The sequence below is a fragment of the Acomys russatus genome, chromosome 19, assembly GCF_903995435.1.
Source record: "Acomys russatus chromosome 19, mAcoRus1.1, whole genome shotgun sequence".
Classification (NCBI taxonomy): domain Eukaryota; kingdom Metazoa; phylum Chordata; class Mammalia; order Rodentia; family Muridae; genus Acomys; species Acomys russatus.
In genome coordinates this window covers 20,045,065-20,066,433 of record NC_067155.1, presented here as the reverse complement: position 1 = coordinate 20,066,433, position 21,369 = coordinate 20,045,065, and the positions used below count along the sequence as shown (strand labels likewise).

At 53.4% G+C, this 21,369-nt stretch overlaps 2 protein-coding genes across 3 annotated transcripts; both read left to right on the top strand.

Moving 5' to 3' along the window:
* The first annotated feature begins 28 nt into the window (after window positions 1-28).
* Window positions 29-8,995, top strand: Fxyd7 (FXYD domain containing ion transport regulator 7). Of its 2 annotated transcripts, none has more exons than XM_051162772.1 (6): window positions 29-208; window positions 4,078-4,107; window positions 6,185-6,259; window positions 6,493-6,526; window positions 6,636-6,676; window positions 8,603-8,995. In XM_051162772.1, the coding sequence occupies exons 1-6, from the start codon at window positions 178-180 to the stop codon at window positions 8,623-8,625; spliced, it is 234 nt and encodes a 77-aa protein (XP_051018729.1). In that variant the 5' UTR covers window positions 29-177; the 3' UTR covers window positions 8,626-8,995. The 2 variants fall into 2 exon arrangements, with proteins under 2 accessions (XP_051018729.1, XP_051018728.1); XM_051162771.1 differs by having other exon boundaries at window positions 30-208; window positions 6,493-6,535.
* Window positions 8,996-9,202: 207 nt separating this feature from the next.
* On the top strand, window positions 9,203-18,728 carry Fxyd5 (FXYD domain containing ion transport regulator 5). Its single transcript, XM_051162077.1, has 9 exons — window positions 9,203-9,451; window positions 10,051-10,111; window positions 11,198-11,266; window positions 12,256-12,318; window positions 13,777-13,896; window positions 16,629-16,658; window positions 16,759-16,833; window positions 18,397-18,442; window positions 18,544-18,728. Exons 1-9 carry the CDS (start codon window positions 9,443-9,445, stop codon window positions 18,608-18,610), a joined length of 540 nt encoding a protein of 179 aa, XP_051018034.1. The 5' UTR covers window positions 9,203-9,442; the 3' UTR covers window positions 18,611-18,728.
* Window positions 18,729-21,369: the final 2,641 nt, after the last annotated feature.

Genomic DNA, 21,369 nt, shown 5'->3' with positions numbered 1-21,369 from the left:
GGCGGGGGCGGGAGGGATGGCCTGAACGGGGGCGGGCTCTCTGGGCCCCCATTGGTTACAGGCCCCCACTACCAAGGCTCCCCCACCTTACCCCCCACATCAGTCTGTCCTGCTTCCAGCTGCTGCAGCCGCACCTTCGCTGCCTCAGCACTCAGCAGCCCCCTGCTCCGGCTCAGCATGGCCACCCCAACCCAGAGCCCCACAAACGGTGAGCGTCGCCTGGGGAATGGGTGCTAGGAAGGAGGTGGAGGAATCCAGGATTTAAGAGCTCAGGGGACAGACAGTAGGGGGGAAATCCCATACTGAAAGAAAAACGAAGGGGAGATGTCTGCCCCTATCATGGGCGGAGGCTCAAGAGTTCATTTTTGACGCCCCTTGGGGTTTCTTGGGCACCCTCTCCCAGGTGATCTTCTCTCTGTGTGGGACCTATCTATGATTAGAGAGCTACAGTCCCAAGAGAAAGGATGCGCGGACAGGTTGCTATGGCAACCGGGTGCCTGGTCCAGCACAGCGGTGGAAGAGATGTAGGGTTAAGGGTGGGATCTGATGGGTCCGTATCCAGAGAGGTTCTGGAGGACTTCAGCACCCTTAGATGGGCCAGATGGGGGGGGGGGTCGTTATCCCGTGTCTGCCTAGTATAGTGTGGATAGTCACTAAATTCCTTGGCAGGCAGATGCTAAGGGACAGACTGGCGGTTGAAGGGAGAGAGTTGAGGGTGGTGGTGGTATGACAAGAGATGGACTAAGAAAGCTTGGAAGAGATAGAGACCAAGAAAAACAGGAGAGCCAGAGGCACAAAATCCCAGGAGACAGGGTTTCAGAGATGCAGAACTGAGAGGAGAGAGAGACAGAGAGAAAGGGGAGCTGAGATAGAGGAACACGGACAAATATGCAAGGGAGGAACGGGTGGGGCTGCAGTACTGCAGTGAACCTGCATGGCAGGAATAGAATGTTGGGGACCTCCCTTCCCAGCTCACATGTACTTATGGTTTCATCCCAGAGACACACTTGTCTCCCCGCATCCAGCCGCACTGGGTTTACACTTCGCACCCATTAACCCAGATCTGCGTGCACCAGCTTAAACACTCCCTGGGTCCGTGGCTTCCTGGTCTCCTCCTCTGTTGCGTGGTCCTCTGCGGATGAGCTAGGGGTAGGATGCTAGAACGGGGATGGGGGCAGGGCAGAGGACTTGGGGGCGCTGCTGTGGAGTCCCTGGCGGTGGAGGGAACTCTTAATTCCACTCTCAACGCACCTTTCCTTTCCTCTTTCCCAGCAGGCGGTGAGTGGGGGTGGGGCAGGGGCTATAAGGAGCTCTAGCTGCAGAATCCCAGGCAGGGCGGGGGTGAGGGGCTGCAGAGACTGGGAGCCACCCCAGAGAGAGGGGGCAGGGCTGAGCCAGCAGGTCTGGCGGGAGCCCAGGGCTTCTTTTTCGCAGAGGTGGTGGTTAGCAGGATCGATGGCAGCAGACGGATAGAGGTGGGAGGGCAGATGCCTCGCCAATCCCTTCTCCCCTTTACTGCCTGATAGGGGACCGCAGGATTTGGGAAACTCTGAGGGAGGAAAACCTCGGGTGTATTCTTCGCAGGCAGTTTACGGAATCGAATTAATGAATTGTTGAGGGTGAGAAAGGAGATTTGGTTCTTGCTAGAGAACAGGAGCAGGAATCAGGGGTGAGCAAAATGGGGATGTGGTCATACCTGGGTCTAGGTCCTTATTCTGTGAGGGAAGACACTCAGCTTGGCCAGAGGCCAGATCTGCAGGGGCAAAGAGGGGAGGCCAAGATTGGCCCAACCCCCAAACCTCACACAGGACCTTCCCAGCCTGGAATGCCAGGACCCCATCACCTCGGAAGATGCTCTGGTTACCATAGCAACCACCTCCTCTCTGATCTCTTCCTGGCAACTAGCCAACAGTGGTGTACATTGCTTTTCCTGCCTCCTGGCTCCACCCTTGACCCAGCCACACCCTAAAAACTGAGACTGCTGTGGTCAGGGCTCCCCACCCCCCACCCCTCAGGGGACCTTTGGAGGAGTCCAGGGAGATTGTTGGGACAGACAATGTATGGGATGAAGGGATGCATGGGAAACCAATACCTTCATCTTTGGTGCAATCACCTGCAGCCCAGGAGGCCCTCTCATTCATTCATTCATTCACTCACTCATTCCTGAAAACTTCTTGAGAACAAGCCTGAAGGGCAGAGACCATCTGCCCACACTCTGGTGGCAAAGCTAAAACACAGCACGCTTGACTCTGAAACACTGAGTTTTGCCCTACTAAAATGTCCCTCTTACTGCTGTTTATTTAACATTTTTTTCTCCAAAGGATTAACTTCTTAAAAAGAAATGTTTGTGGGCTTAAAAAAAACAGCCACCACAAATGGAAATTTGTACCTTGTTTCCCTCTCTTGCCCTAAAGTAAAGGCAAGAAACAGGTGTGTGTGTGTGTGTGTGTGTGTGTGTGGTGGGGGAGGGAGTGTTGCATGCTACTAATCTTAGCATTCTGAAAGCAGAGGCAAGAGGAATATGAGTTTAAGACCAGCCTGGACTACGTAGTGAGACCCTCCCCCCCCAAAAAAAAGCAAAATGAAATCACATTCCCCAAACAGTGACTCAGTTGACAAACACTAAAGATACATCAGCACCAAGCCAGGACTCCTTTACAGTCTAGACAGAGACCTGGGAAGGCCACACCATACAAACCAGAACTGTTTAGGGCCTTGCCTCATAGCCAGTTGTATCAGTCAGCTCAGGCTCCAGGTAGTATTGGTAACAAATAGTACCAAAAAGTCTCAGTGGAGGAAGACCACTAGCATGTATAAAAATGTATATGGAGGCAGGAGGTCTCCACTTCCCAAAGACAACTAAAGCACTCATCATTTTGAACATTTATTGGTCAAATCTAAAGGCACAGCCCCCACCCAGACCCAATAGAACCCAGAAAGGGGGAGAGACCAAGGCCTGAAGCGCCTGGCTCCCTCTCCAGTGGCACAAGCTGCAGAACTCTGCCATGGACAGGGCAGAGTGTGATGAGAGCTGCAGGAGGGAGTTGACAGCTACACGGTGGACATCTTTTAATTTTTAAAGACCTGGCTGGTCTGCAGCTCACTCGTGTAAGCAAGGCTGGCCTCAAACTCACAGAGATCCACCTTCTTCTGCCTTCCTTGTGCTGGGATTAAAGGATGTGTGCTACCATGACGGACCAGGGTGGGCATCTCACATTGGAAAGAGGTCCCGAGCTCCCCGCTCCCTGGCAGTGTCTCCCTGTAGCCCAGACTGCCCTTAATGTCTCTGTCTTTCAAGTGCTGGGGTGTAGGTGTGGGCCACCATGCCCAGCTTTCTCGGCCTGCTGGAGTGGGTTTACGGCAAAGGTGAGAGATGGGGAAAGGTTTTACACACACACACACACACACACACACACACACACGCACACACACGTGTACGCACATGCTCTCCTAAGGTTAGGGGGAATTTACTAAGGGTCTTCTATTTCATGTGATGGAGAAGATTCATTTACAGAGGGGCACAGAGTTATCACAAGATTATCCCAACTCTCAGAACTGCTGGTGCCCTAGGTAATGGAGAATATGTACATTAGCACAACTGTCCATATTGGATTTGGTGGCAGCCTAGGCAGATGGCACAGCAGATGCAGGGACCAGCCACGTGACCTCAGGGGCTCTTGGGTGGCTGGGAAGGTTGAGGGAGCCATCATGGGAAGCCAACACATCTATCTGGTGGTCTGGGCTGTGATAGGTCCATCGTGTGTGTGTGTGTGTGTGTGTGTGTAAGTGTGCAAGTGTGCAAGTGTGCGTACGTGTTTCACAGAACGACCCCAAGACGTGTATCAGTTCTCCATAGGGGTCTAGAACTAGAGTTGGGTGGGTTGTGCACTACACGAGGGTATGGTGCTGACTGATGGGGTGAGTGGGCCTAAAGAGCACCCTAGTTGCTCTAGTGAGAAGCGGTCTCATCCAGAAGCAGGGGATCTCCTACTCCAAGCCCCATCTTGGTGCTCAAAGATGTTCAGAGAGCCACCATTGAACCGTGTTTCCCTCTCTTCCTCATCTTCTTCCCCGCAGCTCCTACAGAAACGGACCCATTTTTCTATGGTGAGTGTTGGATCTTCTGTTGGGAGTAGAAGGGTGGCTTTGGCTGGGCCCGCAGACACGGGCCACCAGCCATGTGGCTGTGGCCGTGGCTCGCTCAAGAGGGGTCTGTAGAGGGCAGAGGCAGACTAGAGAAGGGAGGTGGTCTTCTCTCCTCTTCAGCCCCTGATGAAGGCTGTGAGCCTTGTAAAGCCTGTTTGGGTTTTTTTGTTTGTTTGTTTGTTTTCCCTTGTGTTCAGGTTAGAGATCATCTGGGGTTGGTGAGCAGCAACCTAAGGCTTCCTCTTTGGAGACTAGGAAGAGACCTGGGGAGAGCAAATGTAGTCATTGTGTCAGTCAGACCAGGCTGAGGTCTGCCTCAGTAACAAGTAGCACTCAGTGCCTCCACGGATTATGACCAGGTCTATGGGCACTGAAATAATCAGAGGAGCAACTCAGAAAGAGTTATAAAATGACTCTGGGGTTCAAATCTTAATTTATCCACGCCCTAGTTGTGTGGCCTAGGCCAAGCAACTTTGCCTGTCTGGACCTTCCTGTAAATAAGATGTAGTAACGGCTCCCCCACTGATGAGGACTACAGAAAGGGTTACAGTTATGATGGCTTTCCCAACACCCTGAAGCCATAGGTCTGGCAGATCTAGCTTGACTTCCCTCTTTCCGTCCCCCGGACCCCTCCATCTTTGCTCATCCCATCCCTCTCACAGGCCAAGGTCCTCACTATCTCAGGGCCTTTGGACTTACTGTTCTTTCTGCCAGGAACATGACCACCCCTCCCCGAGTTCCCTACACATGAACTAAGGCTTCTCTCCTTTCTGGCCTCGGTTCAGATATTGACTGCTCACTAGGAGGCTGTCCCTGAGTCCCCAGCAGGAGCAGCCACACCACACCCCACCATGACTTGGGGATTTGTGTGTGTGTGGATTTTTTTGCTTTTATTAGCAATTTTTGTTTGTTGGTGAATGTTTGATGACCACACTGGAGCCAGCTGCTGAAGGGCCAATGCATGGTGTACACACCAGGTACCCCATGGTCCCTTCCCTGCAAATACATGTGGAGCCTGTGTGTGCTGGGTGCCAGGTTCTGGGCCAGGCTCTGGAGACACCATGGGGAGGTTTCTAAACCAGACTTTTTGCGGTCCACCCCGCCCCCCCAACCCCCGTTAGCCTCACGTCACACATGTACAGGAGACAAGACTAATTTTTCCCAGTATTTAGGAGGCTGAGGCAGAAGGATTTGTGTTTGAGATCAGTTTGCACTGTGCCGTGAAACCCATTCTCAAAGCAAGAAATCCTTGTGAAGGAGACTGCAAGAGGGATTAGAGAAATCTGGGACCGCGAGATAGTTCAGTTAGTACAGGGAGCCTCCAGGTACAGAAGAGTGGTTTGTGGGAAGGTCTCGAGGCAGGATCCTAGCATGCTCTAGGCTTGTGTGGCTAAGCAGAGGGCTGATGGGAAGAGAGAGGCGTGTGAAGCCTGCGCAGGATCAGGACTAGGCCGTCCTCTGAAGGACTTTCATTCCTTGTATCAGTGCTAGATGCATTGTGTCAGTCACCCTAGGCTGCTGCCCGCCTCAGTAACAAATAGCACGGATTACAACCAAGTCTGTGGGCTTTTGCACTGAAATAAGCAGAGAAGCCACTTGTTGGAAAGTTGTAAAATGACTGAGGTTTGAATCCCGAGTTACCTTGGCTTTCGCTCCTGATACTGTGTGGGGCAGTAGAGCGGCCTTGCTCCGTCTGGAAGTAATAAGCTTCCTGTGGCTGTGGGAGAGAGATGGGAGCAGGGCAGCTAAACCGCAGAGAAGTCTGTTGGGATAGTCTGGGCCTTGATCGTGGAAGATTGAACCAGGATAAGGATCTGGGAAGGGTCAACTGACGGGGCTCAGAGCCTAGTGTGAGAATCCAGAAGGCTAGCATTGGAAAGGAGGCCCATCGGCTCTGCCGCAGCGGGCTGGCCCAGTAGACTTGGGTCTCCCTCCAGTTCCCGATGGAGCTGGGGGCTCAGCGGGCAGCTTTCCTGGACCACTGGCTTGAGGCGCTGGCTGGGATGACGCTGCCCTGAGGTCCCCCTGTCTTCCTTAGATTATGACACGGTGCAGACTGTGGGGATGACCCTGGCCACTATCATGTTCCTGTTGGGGATCGTCATCATCCTCAGTAAGTGCCCCCCCAACTGATGGGGTCCCCACCTGTGAGTGTCCCCATCTTAGAGGGTCTCCTGCCCACCCGACCCTGTCCCCACTTGAAAAGGTCCCGATCTTCACTCTTTGAGGGGCCCCTTCTGATTCCGTGCCATCCTTACCTGTGAAGGTCCCCTGACTGCCCTGCCCTGCCTTGTCCCCTCCTGCCTGGCCTGCCTGCATCGCTCCCAGCTGTCTCTCTCCTAACAGGCAAGAAAGTGAAGTGCAGGAAGGCGGACTCCAGGTCTGAGAGGTGGGGCTGCCTGGGAAACCCGGGATGGTGACCCCCTAACATAGGGCCCAGGGAGCCTACCCTGAACCCTGCTAAGCTTTCTCCCCTCTCCTCCCCACAGCCCAACGTGCAAATCCTGTAAGTCCGAACTGCCTTCCTCAGGTGAGCATGGTTCCGGAGGACACCGTAGTAGTCCTCAGTGGGCTAAGTGGGCTACCTGCGGGGACTTGGAGCCTGAGGGACCCCACTAGGTCCCTCAGAGACTGAAACTACAGAAGGAGGGTTCTAACAGTATCTTAGGAAATGCAAATCGGGGCCGGACGGTGGTGGCGCACACCTTTAATCCCAACACTCGGGAGGCAGAGGCAGGGGGATCACTGTGAGTTCAAGGCCAGCCTGGTCTACAAAGTGAGTCCAGGACAGCCAAGGCTACACAGAGAAGCCCTGTTTCAAAAACCAAAAGAGAGAGAGAGAGAGAGAGAGAGAGAGAGAGAGAGAGAGAGAGATGCACAAATTAAAGAAATGGAAGCCTCAGAAAGCTTGGTGAGGTGTGCCTGGGGAAGTCTGAAAGGATGGAAGAGGCTAGCACGCGGGAAACCCACCCACACAGGCTTCCCTCCACCTTTCCCATGGGCCCACAGAGAAAAGGAAGGGCCGGGGAGAGTAAGGAAAGGGAGGCAAGAGGGGGCTGGCTGGCGAATAAAGGCACCAGAAGAAGCATAGAATACAGATTTAAAGATGGGGGTGGGGGATGCGGAGGCAGGTGAGGAGTGGTGGTTGCATACCTTTCATCCCACCACTGGGGAGTTAGAGCGGGGTGAGGAGCAAGGAAGGGTGGACCTCTGTGAATTCCAGGCCAGCTAGGTCTACATAGTGAGGCCCTATCTCAAAAGAGAGATGGGGTGTGGGGGCAGCGTCGGGGTATATGGAGAGTGAATACTGCTAGGGATGCTTGCCTCCGTGCTCCAGGCCCTGGGTTCGACGCCTCCCCCCAAAGCCTGTCCATAATCTCAACACTCTGGAGCTGGAAGCAAGGGGTTCATGAGTTCAAGGCCACCCTAGCTATAAGGAGAGTTTGAGAGCAGACTGGGCTACATGAGACTGTGTCTCAAAAACAATAAAAAGACTCCAGCTGAAGGAAGTGGGGGAGGGGGAGGAAGCTGGTATAGAAGAGAGGCAGGGAAAGCAAGAATGGTCAGCACCAGATGGTAAAGACAGGCTGGCCAGGCATGGGGTGTGGGGCGGGAGGCGGGGTCCAGGTACATTGGAGACTTTGGGGGGGTTGTTTGTTTTGTTTTTAGCACAATTACTTCCTTTCTAAGGACTTCTGGGGAGTGTCTCACTCTAGTCCTGGCTGAACAAGAGCTCACTGTGTAGCCCAGGGCAGTCTCAAACTCACAGCCATCCTCCTGCTTCAGCCTCCCAAGTGCTGGGGTTACAAGTGTGAGCCAATAGGCTGGCTTCCTGGGCGATAGTGGCGCACATCTTTAATGCCAGCAGGAGGCAGAAACAGGCGGATCTCTGAGTTTGAGGCCAACCTCGTCTACAGAGCGAGTTCCAGGACTAGCCAGGTCTACACAGAGAGACCTTGTTTTGAGGGGAAGAAAAATCTTGTGATAAAAGATGGTGCTTATTAGGACTTAGCTTAGATGGGGAGGCTGGGTGAGAAGTTATATCACGTTTTATACCTTCCTAATGAGATTTAAGAACATCAGGGCTATCTCTTTGCAAAGCTGGAGCAGGGTGGGTACAGCGGTTGTAGCTGAGGCAGGAGAATGAGGGTTACCTGTTCTGGACGGGAAGTGTAAGCCGAAGGATGCCTGCTAGATGCAAGGTTGTCCAGAGTAGACATATGGGGTATCACATGAGGTAGGGCCTCTTTCTTCCAAGGAGAATTTAAAGCCCCAGGAACAGCCAGATCAGCCTTGGGTTTCTCCATAGCTCCAGATGGGGCAGATAGCAGCAACAAAGATGTCTCCGTGATAACCAGATATCAAGGGGCGGGGAAGACAGCCAGGGGGCGACCATGCTTGGACTCTGGTTCTTTGCCCCCTTGGGTCACTAACGTGGGTTCTCTTCTGTTCCCAGCCCCTGGAGGTGGCGGTGTGTAGGACCTTCTGCTGTCCCTGGCCGGAGCGCAGGAGCCCGAGGACCCGGTGAAGGCAGTGGGGACCCAGCCTGGCGCCAGGGAGCGCGCCCCCAATGAGCCGTCACACCCACCCCAAGGCCCTAAGGCCGGAGTCGCTGCACCCCGCTGTCCCTCCCCAGGCCTTGGCAACGATGATCCCCCAAAGAGCCCATTTGTACCCCAGACCCAGAGACTCAGGCCTCCAGCTCCTGGAATCCAGGAGTTCGTCCCCAGACGCTTGCGATACTTGCATCCCTCCCTCCTGCATATCCTGGTCTCATCCAGGACCCCCCTGGCTGTCCCCTCAGGGTCCATGTCTTGAGCTTAATAAATGTGCATTCAGTTTTCCCCCCCTCGGTTCTGTCTGTGTGTTGTCGTCTGTGGGCACCCGAGGACTGGGTGGAAGGCTGAGGTGGCTGTCCTGTTCCCTCCTTCTCCCCGCAGGGCCTCCTTTTCTCACCACATCCTTCCTGCCACACCTCCCCAAGGGGGTCTTCCCTCTCTCCTCACCCTGGTCCTCATCGACGTCCCTCAGATCCTCAAGTGGAGGCCACCGCCCCCAGTCCGCCCCCTACTCCCGTTACCCTCCACCTCTCCAGCTCCCACCCCTGCGTGTGGGGCTTGGAAACCCGAGAGGAAATGACTGAGCCGCTCTGGTCCCCGCCTGTCGGCGCCTTCGCCCCTGGCCACACCCTCCGCCCGGAGGCCGCTCACACGCGGTACTCTCACACTCCAGGCTAGAGACTCTGGGCTCCGATGTAAGTCCCTCATTTGCTTGATCCTCATGCTCAGGGCCACGCATGCAGGTGGTAAGCAGCTTGGGGTGGCCGGGGAGGGGGGCGGCGATCCTGATACCTCTCTGCCTCTCGTTAACTCTGGTTCTTCCGTGGGGGACTCCTCCTGCCTCAATCTCCCCAGAACGCGCGCCTCCATCCCTGGCAGATCTGTCCCTCTAAAATCTTTCCAGCATGGGTGCGGTGGTGCCTGCAGGGCAGCCGGACACCAGCTCACTTTTTCCTCTGAATGCAGCCTCGCATTAGTCACCCTTCCTGTTCCCCTGCTGGCCGGGCTGCTCTGGGCTCCGGCCCTCTAGGGAGCAGACACCGCGGGGGCCCCTGGCTTCCTCTGCCTGGGAACTACCGGTGAGGAGGGTCAGCTCCGGCTGCAGGAGCGGAGAACCGCTTCTTTGCCCTGGGAGTGTCAGGAGGCCAGGCTCATCTGATGCTTCTGGGTTTCTTTGGGAATGGACGAAGGGAATGGTGGCTTGGGTCTCTCGCTTACTAAAAAGCATCCCTTCCCAGAGGAAGACACCGCAGGGTCCTTGAGGCCAGGGGCCTGTTCCGGGGAGGCTGCAGGAGGCTGCTAAGGGGCTATGTTTCACTCACCTTTGCTTCCACTTGCCACACAGATGTCACCGTCCAGTCGCCTGCGTCTCCTCACCATTGTCGCCCTGATTCTGCCCAGCAGAGGTAAGACACCCTCACCAGCCCCAGCGGATAGCTAGGTGGGTGACTGCGGAAGTTCGAATGCTCTGTACCATCTTCTCATCCTCCCCCCACACCCCGTCCCTCCCCTATCTCCCCACCCCCACCCCTGTGAGCTGGCACCAGGAAGTGAGGATGGTGAGGCAGGCTCTGGGTTGCACCCTTTTTGCCTGTTTCCAGAGGGTCTGGCTGGAGCCTGTCCTGCTGAGCACCCTCCCTTTCACCTCTGAGAAGAACTTGCTGAGTTTGACTTGGCTGGGAGATGGGTGTCAGTTTTCTACTTGACAGCCAGGAAACCCCAGGCTCCCGGCAAAGCAGAACTGTTGGGTTCTCTGAGAATACAGTGAGGCAAAGGGGTCCAGTGGGAGGGGGCGTGCGGGGGCTGATCTACAGAGTAGGAGACCCTCACCCTCGCCTGGAAAGCACTTCTCAAAGCGGACAACCCAGGTGGGTGCTTGCTAGTGTGGCTCGTGCCTTAGCTCACTTATATTTAATTAGTTCCATTCTATGTGACATCGTGCCCATTGTGTGGACTGGGAACTGGTGCTCCGGAAGAAGCCTGCGTAGATGGTGATGAGCCTAGAGCGAGGTGCAGCCATCCTGGGCTCTGACCCTGCAGGGTCTGACCTGACTTGGGTGTTCAGGGGTTGCTTCTGGTGGGAGTGGGGTTTCTGGGCACCCCAGGGGGAGGAGACAGGGTCTAGCCCATGAGGCAGCGAGGAGCAAGCTTAGCTGGGTATGGGGCAGGGAGCTGTAGTCAGTTATTGTCCCCCACTTTTCAGTGGAGGCAAAGGAGAGGACGCATCAGTGGCTCAGGTCACAGGGTGAGGAGGAAGTGGTTGGGAGCAGAATGTTCTCCATGGCCCCGGCTGACTCCTAACACCTGGACTCTCAATGAGGCATTCCTGCAAAGGTGTGCAAAGGTCCTGGAGCAGTTTGTAGGCTTAAATCACTCTCAGGACCATGGCGAGACCCAGCCAAAGCTGGTTCCCCTGGGACTTCAGAGGGTTGAGCATGGTGGGACAGAAGTCACGGGGCTCCTTCCTGACCACCCAGCCTTGATTCCCCCAGGGCAGACATCAGAAAAGGCCGTATCCAGTTTCACGGTGAACCAAACTTCGGTGAATACTCATGTCCCAGGTAAGAAAATCGAGGTAGATCTGTAAAATTCTCACTGCCAGTAACAACACCACACTTGGACCAAACAGGGAAGTTTACATTTGTGTAACTGAGGGGAGTGGGCGGGGGAGGGAGGGATTCAGGGATAGAGTTTTCAGGCATGGCTCGATCTATGTGCTTAAATGCTACTATCAGGAACCTAACACCAGCTCCTGTGTGGTTTATCATTGAGGCAGGACTCCCTGCACGTCCAGCCCAGGGGCTCTTATTAGAGCAGGTAAGAGTGGTTTGTGGTCAGAAAGGTTTGGGAAACTGAGTCAAACACCCTTTTCCAGGAAAGGCTTCTGAGTCTTGCTAGTGGGTCTGGAGGCAGGGGAGCCCTAGGCACTCTGTTTGAGTGCTTACCGAGGGGCTTGAATTCCTCTCATCACCTGACAATGGGCCTTGAAGGCAGTCAGTAGAAGGCTCGCCTCACAAATATGAAGACCCGAGTCCAGTCCCCGGGACTGTCATAATAGTCTGTGGTTGTAAACCCCAAGGTGGGGAGGCTGAGGCAGGTGGAGCCCCGGGGCTCCAAGCCGATGAAAGAGCCTGTGGCAGTGAAGGAAAAATAGATGGCTCTTGAAGGAAAGACACTGGAGGCGGCCTCTGCGTGCGTGCGTGCGTGCGTGCGTACATGCGTGCATGCGTACATGCGTACATGCATACAGGCATTTAAGAAAAGAAGAATAAAAAGAAAAAAAAGAGCCGGGCAGTGGTGGCGCACGCCTTTAGCCCCAGCACTTGGGAGGCAGAGGCAGGCGGATCTCTGTGAGTTCGAGGCCAGCCTGGTCTACAAAGTGAGTCCAGGGCAGACAAGGCTACACAGAGAAACTCTGTCTCCAAAAAAACCAAAAAAAGAAAAAAGAAAAAAAGAAAAAGTGTTGCTATGGAAACTGTCCACTCTTTACCTGAGGAAACTCTCTGCTTCTCCCTTCTCACTTCTCTCTCTGGCCCTGTTTTTACCCTAGTTCCAGATAAAACCAGCCCAGAAGTACCGCCCACCCCTCCCTTCCCAACCAGGAGAGCAGACGGTAAGAGGAATGGGGCAGGGTTGGGGCAGGGTCCACATGTGCATCTCTTCCTCTGACGCCTGAAGTTCCCTTTCTCAGCTCAGGCCAGCGCAGCTCTGGACCCTTGCAAGCCCCACTCTGTTATTTATTGGTCTTGTCCAGACAGTACTGCTTTGTAGCCCAGGGTGGCCTTGAACTCAGGGAGATCCTCCTGCCTCACCCACTAGAGTGCTGGGATTACAAGCATGTGCCACCTTGTGTCTATCTGGCATCCAATTCCATCAACTTAAAAACAAAGCCTCTTTTTTTTAAACTGGCCCATTTCAAAAGTTGAAAACCAGGTCTTTATTGACACGCCCAGTGCCTGCTCTACCATAGCGTCCATTCAGGTCTGTGTCTCTTTAGACGTTTTTTTTGTTTTGTTTTGTTTTTCAAGGAATAGTTATAGTTTTTCTTAGAATATAACTTTATTTAGAGTGTTCTGTGTAATTTCTTCAGTTAAGGATTAGTGATGCTTGAAGGTGTGGCTCAGTGGTAGAGCCCCTGCCTAGAATCCCCCAGTGAGGGGCTGGGGTGTGGCTCAGTGGTAGAGCCCCTGCCTAGAATCCCCCAGTGAGGGGCTGGGGGCATGGCTCAGTGGTAGAGCCCCTGCCTAGAATCCCCCAGGGAGGGGCTGGGGTGTGGCTCAGTGGTGGAGCCCCTGCCTAGAATCCCCCAGTGAGAGGCTGGGGGCGTGGCTCAGTGGTAGAGCCCTGCCTAGAATCCCCCAGTGAGGGGCTGGGGTGTGGCTCAGTGGTAGAGCCCCTGCCTAGAATCCCCCAGTGAGAGGCTGGGGGCGTGGCTCAGTGGTAGAGCCCCTGCCTAGAATCCCCCAGGGAGGGGCTGGGGCGTGGCTCAGTGGTAGAGCCCCTGCCTAGAATCCCTCAGTGAGGGGCTGGGGTGTGGCTCAGTGGTAGAGCCCCTGCCTAGAATCCCCCAGTGAGGGGCTGGGGTGTGGCTCAGTGGTAGAGCCCCTGCCTAGAATCCCCCAGTGAGGGGCTGGGGGCTCAGTGGTAGAGCCCCTGCCTAGAATCCCCCAGTGAGGGGCTGGGGGCTCAGTGGTACCATGCCTATCATGTACAAAGTTCTGGGTTCAATCCCTAGGATGCCCCAAATAATAAATAAAAGTTTTTTTATGCCAGCACACAGGAAGGTGTGACAAGAGGATGCAAAACTAAAGGTCAGCCTTGGCTGCCTGGCGAGGCCTTGTTTTGTTTTATTTTGTTTTGCTTTTAAAGAAAAGTTGTCCTTGTAGTGGGCACACATTTCATTCTACTGCAGTGTTCAAAAAGAGTCTCCACTCCATCCCAACAAAGTGGCAGATGGTTCTTGAGCCTGGGATGCTACCATGTGGACGGAGGCCTGCCTGGCAGGTCTGGGGTGAGCACGTCTCTTCCCCTTACTTCTCCTCCTCTCTTCCTTTTCTTCTGACCGGAGCAGAAGCCACAGGAACCCAGACAGTGGCCAAAACCAAGACCCAGCAACCGACAGGAATGAACACCACTAAGCCAATGACAAATCGAGGGACACACAAAAGCAGCAAGAAAGGTAAGAGCCCCGGCAGCAGCCTCTAGTTTTTATTTCACTTCCTTCCATTCTGGGTCGTCATTCCCCCAAGCACCTTCCTGGGGAATGGCTAATGGACTGTCGTGTGTGTGTGTGTGTGTGTGTGTGTGTGTGTGTGTGTGTGTGCGTGTGCGCGCGCACGCGCGCGCACGCGCACGTTCCAATGTGTCTGCGCGTGTGAGTGTGCGTGTGTGTGCGTGTTTGTCTGCGCGAGCCCGTGCATGCGTGCCATTGTGTATGCACGTGTGAGTGTGTGTGCAGATATCCTGAGGATTCTCAGTTAAAGTTCGATGCTTCTTTAAGGACGATCTTGGATCCGTAGCATGCAACTCCACGCTGCAGTTCGAGCATGCCTTACTCCAGTGCATTCAGAGAGCTGGGCTGGCTGGGGAGGAGCAGAGTTGTGGGTTTCCTTTGTGTCTTTTTTCTGTTACAGGGGGAGCTTTTCAGCTGCAAAATAAACCTTTATTTATTTATTTATTTATTTATTTATTTTTAAGATGTATTGGCTTGGGCTGGGTGTGGTGGCACATGCCTTTCATCCCAGCACTCAGGATCTCGAACAAACAAACAAACAAAAAAATGTATTGGCTTAATTCTGTAAAAATCTGAAGATAGGGTATCAGGGTTAGCTAGGTCAAGGACCTTCAGCAGCGTCAGTATGTCTGAATTGCTCCCTCATGCCTCTGTTGTCTTCGTTGGCTTTTCTTCTTGGTAGCAAAGATGCCCCACACTTGAGCGACTAGGAAACATGCCGCTCTTTCCCACAAGCCCAGCCCAAAGCCTGGAATTGACTCTCATTGAGTGGTTGAGATCACCTGTCCTTGCTTGACCCAGTGGACACCTGGAAATGGGTTACCTGATTGGTTGGTGGAGCTTTGTCCCCACCCCCACCCCAGCCCAGAACCAGGAAGGAGCCAGAAGGTTGAATGTGGCAGCAGGTGTGAGGAAAGGGGCTCAGCTGAGACCAAGGCAGCAGGTGACCCTAATCCTTGTGTGATGTCAGAGCTCAGGAAGAGTGAGAACGTGAGGCCAGTGTGGCCGACCCTGTCTCCAAAATTCTTAATTAACCTAAAATTAAAAAGAGAATGCCCTGCTATAGAGGGGATGCTCACAGTATTTTAAATAAGGTTCTCCAGGCTGGAGGGGACCAAGCCCTTGAAATACTGGCTTCTGCTCTTGGGTTATGAGTGGTGGTCCAGAAGAGGGGCCATCCTGGCCTAAGGAGCTTAGTCCTGCCTGGGATGCAGGCAGGTGCTTGTTGACAGAGTGCAGGTGGGAGATGCCTGTGCGCTGCACCCCAGATGTGGCCTGGCTATTACATCCACATCCCCGGGTCTGGCCCTGTGGCCCCTCCTGCTTGCCACTGCCTTCTGATGATTTTTTTCTGCCCATCACCTGAAGGTACCAAGAGTGTCCCAGGCATAGGGCTCCCAGCCAAACTGAAAACTTATAGATTCTGTTCCACTTTGACGATCCACAGGACTATTACTCTCTTTTCCCTGGCCGGAAACAGGCGCCTGGTAGTTTCTGCTCAGTGTGCCAAAGTCTGCAGGGCTCATGCCACAGACGAGGTTGGCAGGAAAGCTGTGATGTCTGGCTGGCCATGGGGCAGCACATGCCCAAATGCTGCCCTCCAGAACAAGCCAGGTCACCATGCAGTGTGGTTAGGTTGTTGCTTTCTGAAGCTCTGAATTCTGCAAATTGAAATTAGGGCTGGGCCCAGCAGGGTGGCTGTTCTGGCCACTTCAGGCACGCCCGCACACCTAAGGTCAGTTATGGACCAGCAGGACTCCGTTTGGTCATCTTGACATCGCCCTCTGATATTGCCCATTAAGACATAGAAGCCATATGCCCAGGTCACCCGTTCATCTGTGTACTTAGTACAAATTCACGTGCGTGCCAGGCAGCCACGAGCACTAGGGGACAAATAGCACATGCCTGATGGGCACTGTAATCTTTGCACCTGGGAAACAGAAGGAAGATGCTGCAAGTTTGAGACCAACCTGGACTACATAGCAAGTTGCATGACAGCCTGGGCTACATAGTGAGACCCTCTGAAACTGACTCTTTAGTGGGGGAAGACAGAAGATAGTAACTTGAATAAATACATATTTATCAGGTGATTTTTAAATTTTTTATTATTTTTATTTTTATTTTTGGTTTTTCGAGACAGGGTTTCTCTGTGTAGCCTTGGCTATCCTGGACTCACTTTGTAGATGAGGCTGGCCTTGAACTTACAACAATCCGCCTGCCTCTGCCTCCTGAGTGCTGGAATTAAAGGCGTGCGCCACCATGCCCGGCAGGTGATTTTTAAATTTAAAAATATATATATATATATATATTGTTATCACAAAAAACAGAGAGAAATTAGGAATTAGAGACTGCTCAGGGAGTGTCCCATACTCAGAATCAAGGAAGGTGTCCAGTGAAGGAAGTGCCAAGAGCCTTGTGGGTAATCTGCAGCATGGCTGTTCTCCCCGGGACCTGAGGTGAGTGTCAGGCTGGCCTCAGGAATAGGGAGTCCGGTGCGTGCCAAGCGCGAGGCAGATTGAGTGGAGAAGATAGAGGCCACGATGCGTGTCACAGCGAGGGTTTCCATTTTTGCTCTACGGCCTCAGGAGGCTGAGTCTCGGGTGTCCGCGCTCTAGTGCGTTCTGCGCTTTGACTTTTCACGCCGCAAACCTCTGCCCAGCTCTGACTCACATTTATGTGTCCCCCTCTAGTTTCGGATGAGAAGGACCCCTTCTACTATGGTGAGTTACTGCCACCCTCCCCACCCCACCCCTACCGGAGATGAGTGGGGAGAAAAGACAAAGCCCTCCTTACCTGGCATTTCCGTCTCTCTCTCCACAGATGACGCCACTCTCCGGAAACGGGGGCTGCTGGTGGCCGCGGTGCTGTTCATCACCGGCATTGTCATCCTCACCAGTGAGAGTGGGCTTGGGCGGAAAGGGCGCCGAGGCTGGCGGTGGGCACGCTGGGCGCCTGGTCACTGAGGGGCAGGGGCGAGGCTGTAGGAGCTCAGCGCCCCCACAGACGCCTGGGCTGAGTCAGCACGGGGTGCTGTTCCCGGTGCCCGTTCACGTGATGGGGCCTCGAGGAGAAAGGCAGATGTGCAGGCTCAGAAGGCTGCTAACACGTACGTGACATTCTGGCTCACTACAAGCCAAGGGCCAGCTTTATTTGTGAGATGAGGAGACAGACTCCATTATTTTCCTTTTGAGACAGGGTCTCATGTAGCCCAGGCTGCCTTTGAACTCACTGTGTAGCCAAAGATGGCCGTTTAATGTCTTTTTTTTTTTTTTTTTTTTTAAATTATGTGTATAGGTGTGTGTCTGTGTAGGTGTGTGCGTGCGTGTGTGTGAGCGCAGGTGCCTCGGCAGACAGAAGAGAGTGTTGGATGCCCTGGAGCTCGAGCCTTTCCAAAAGCAGGACGTGACTAACCACTGAGCCACCTCGTCCACCTCAGCCTTGAACTGCTGAACCCCCCGCCTCTGCCTCCCAAGTGCTTAGATTATAGGCATACTCGGTTACTGCAGCACTGGGAATCAAAATACAGCGGAGACTGATAGAGGAAGACACCCCATGTCCACCTCCGGTGGCGGAGGGTGTGTGGCAGAAGAGGTCACATGACAAGACAGGAAGTGAGAGAGCAGGGAGGAGACTGGCCCATCTATCTATGACAACTCGCCCTCCCAAAGGTTAACTGACTGATAGAGGCGGAGCTATAGCCTCCTAAGTGCCCCTAGACCCTGGGACCTCCCTCTCAGCCCCCACCCCAAGTACCTAGGACCCCGGTTCTAAGGCAAGCAATGGAGGGGCACCGCCCGCCCCCCCATCCCCCACCCTCCCCCAAACCACATGAGACTCCGTGCAAGACTTTAACAAAGGCTAAGCCGGGCATGGTGGCGCACGCCTTTAATCCCAGCACTCGGGAGGCGGAGGCAGGTGGATCGCTGTGAGTTCAAGGCCAGCCTGGTCTACAAAGCAAGTCTAGGACAAGCCAAGGCTACACAGAGAAGCCCTGTCTCGAAAAAACCAAACCAACCAACCAAACAAACAAAAAGAACAACCAGCCAAAGATTTATTTATTTATTTAATGTATGTTGGTGCTTTGTCTGCATGTATGTCTGCACACCAGAAGAGGGCACCGCACCCATAGGACTGAGGCCACAGAGGGTTGTGAGCCTCCACATGGGTGCTAGGGATTGAAGCTAGGGCCTCGGGAAGAGCAGCCTGTGCTCTTTTAACAGCTGCACGGTTTCTTCCTCCAGGGTTCGTCTCTTTCTACCACATAGGTTCCATGAGTAGATCAGGGTGTTGGGCTTGGCGGCATGCCCCTCTACTTGCCTGCCATCTTGCTGGCCCACTTCACCTGTTCACAGGCTTCCCAAGGGCTAAGGTTGACCCTCCGCCAGTCAGTCCCCAGTGCACACATGATAATCAATACTGTTTCCAACTCATGAGAGAATCGGGTTCCTTTTCTTCCAGGTGGGAAGTACAGACAATTGTCTCGACTGTGCCTGAGTCGCCACAGGTGAGTGGGGGCTGATACCAAACCCAGACGGCCGGGCATCCTAGCTGGGACCTCCATACTGTACCAGCTCACCACCCCCTGCTTCCTCCCTCTACTCTAAGAGCCTACCGAGTGGTCAACACAAAAGGATCCTCAAAGGAAGAGACCTCTGAAGGGAGGCGGGCCTAAGGCTGAAGGTCTCCCCACCCTGAGGGAGCCTGGCTCTCCAGGCACTGCTGTGTTCCTATCTGTCCTGTTCAGATAAAGCCGCGTGATCTTTCTCCCATGGCCTCTGTCTTCTGTGATTCGGTGACACAGGACTGGGCTTGGAGCCCTAGGGTGTGTAGGTAAGGGGGGTCACATACTCAAAAGACAAGGACATAATAAAGTGGGTGAGGAGGAGAGTGTGTGTGTTTGTAGAGGGAGAGTGTATTTAGGGTCTATCGGGGCCAGAGACAGGAACGGGGTCCTGCCCACTTTCCGAGCCTGGGTTAGGACCAGCAAACCCTAGTATTAGTCAGAGCAGGAGTAAACATGCCGTAGGGACCCCTCTCCACAGTCACTCCCCACTCTTATCGTCACACTGCCGGTCCCTCTGCCCCTCAGGATACCCCAGGCATAGATGTGAAGATGCAGCTACCCCCAAGTTCTGTCTCCCGCAAAAACCCACAAGCAGGGCCTCAGATGACTGCTGTTTTAGGGCGCGTCCGCCAAGGAGGCCGAGGGGCTCTGGGATGCCCTCTGAGGAGAAAGGGCATGGGAGAGCTTTGGCAGGAGTGTGGAGGAGGGGTGGGCTCTGTGCAGGCCTTTCTTGGGGATATAAGGGTCCCTATAAAGGGGAGGGCTCAGCAAGTCCATCCAGGCTGGCCCTCTCAGACTCAGGAGCTGTTTGTGGGGAAGGATAAGTGTCTTCTCCAAGATTATGGTCAGGGTTGCACCCCAGTCAAGAGACCAGGTCCCAGGCAGGGGGCTTTGCGTAACGGTGCCTCAGAAACTCCAGGCCAGAGTGAACTGGGGGTTATGACATTATTTCAGCAGGGCCACAAACCACGTGAAACTAAGAGGAAAAGGATGCATAGGAAAGGAGAAAATCTTGGGCAGGGTGTGCGACTGAGCCATGCGCCTGCCCAGTATGCGCAGAAGTTTCAGTTCGACCCGTAGCACCTCATAAAACCAATCCGGTGGGGCATGCCTGGACTCTTACCACGTGGAAAGTGGAGGCAGGAAGATCAGAAGTTGTGTCCTTGGCCACATATCTCAAGTTCAAGTGTAGCCTGGGCTACAGGAATCCCTGTCTTAAAAACAACTGAATAGGCAGGGTATGGTGGTGCACACCTGTAAGACCAGATCTGGGGGGAAGAAAGGTGCAGAGGCAGGAGGATCTCTGTGACTTAAGTTCAGCCTGGTCCGTATCGCAAGTTCTAAGCCAGCTAGAGTTAGACCCTATCTCAACTGTATGCAGTATGCATAGCACACACATGTGCACAGCTATGAGTGCATTGTATGCTGTGCATATAAATACGTTATATAAGTCATATACTCAGGGAAATACAGGCGCCACTGCACATGTGTGTGTGAGAAACATCTGGATATGTGGCCCTCCGTATTTAAGTGTTCCAAATCCACAGTTACAAAGTATTAGAGGGCTTGAGCATGTACAGACAGGGTCTCACCATGCAGCCCTGGCTATCCGGAAACGTGATCTGTAGATCAGGCTAGCCTTGAATTCACAGAGGTCTGACTGCCTTCCATTAAGGAATGTGCCACCATGGCTGGGCTCCACCACTGTCTCCTTGGCTCTGTTCTTGCACTGAGGCCTCCTGAGTGAGCTAGAGATGCTTTAAGGCGTGAGGAGGGTTATGTGTGGAGTCTACCTTGTCTTTATAAGAGGCTTGAATGCCCGTGGGTTTTGGCGTCCTGAAGACCCCCCGTTCAGAGCGGGAGCAGCTGCTGGGAGCTGTTTCCTCACACTTGAAGCACTCCTTGAAAGACTCCAGAAGTGGCCTATCTAGCATAAACAGACATTTTTTTTTCCACATCTCAGGAAAAATCAAGCAAAATCTACCAACCAGCATGTGGGCTCAATTTTCTTACCAAATATATTTTATTACAAACTTATTAACCAAAGAGTGCCTCACTTATAAGCCGACTAACCTAAACATTAGGAAAAGAAGATTAAAGAATACAGTAATGAAACTGTAAGGATATCAGTTCCGAGGAACGATTCTCCTGGTGTAATCAGCAGGATTTCTTCTGATGGAACCTGGAGTAACCAGAACCCGGAACCTCAGCCGGAGCCCAGAGCCCTGAAGCCTTCCCTCAAGCAGTTCTCTCTAGAAGCGTCTGGAAGGGGAGCGATGAACAGCCAAAACTATCCCAAGTCTCCAAAGGCCCTGCCTCCTGTTTTTGGCTCACATTTATACCTCCTCTCAGAATTTGTTAAAGGATGTTTTTCAGCTGGTTAACAACCAATCTCCCACACACAGTAGTTTGACTTCTAAGGGGATAAACATTACCTGCTCTCTCACAAGTCTTTTTCTCATTCCCCACTTGTGATCTAAGCAAAAAACATGTTTATCTCTCCTTCACTAGCAGGCCAAGTCTATATATTTGTCTGTCTGTCTGTCTGTCTGTCTGTGTCTCTCTCTCTCTCTCTCTCTCTGACACACTCACACACTCAAATCATCTGAAAATGTCACTATTCTATATTTTTTTTTAAAGGAAGGTCTCTCTCTTTGTAGCCCAGGCTGGCCTCAAACTTGTGGCAGTCCTCATATTTTCACCCCCTGAGTGCAGGGATTACAGGCACACACTTAACACACTCTATTTTATATGGTGCTGGGGGCTGAACCCACGGTCTCCCACAAACTTGGCAAGCACTTTACCAACTGAGCCCTATTTATTACTGCCGTCTTTTTTTTTTTTTTTTTAAGTTCTGAGACTTATTA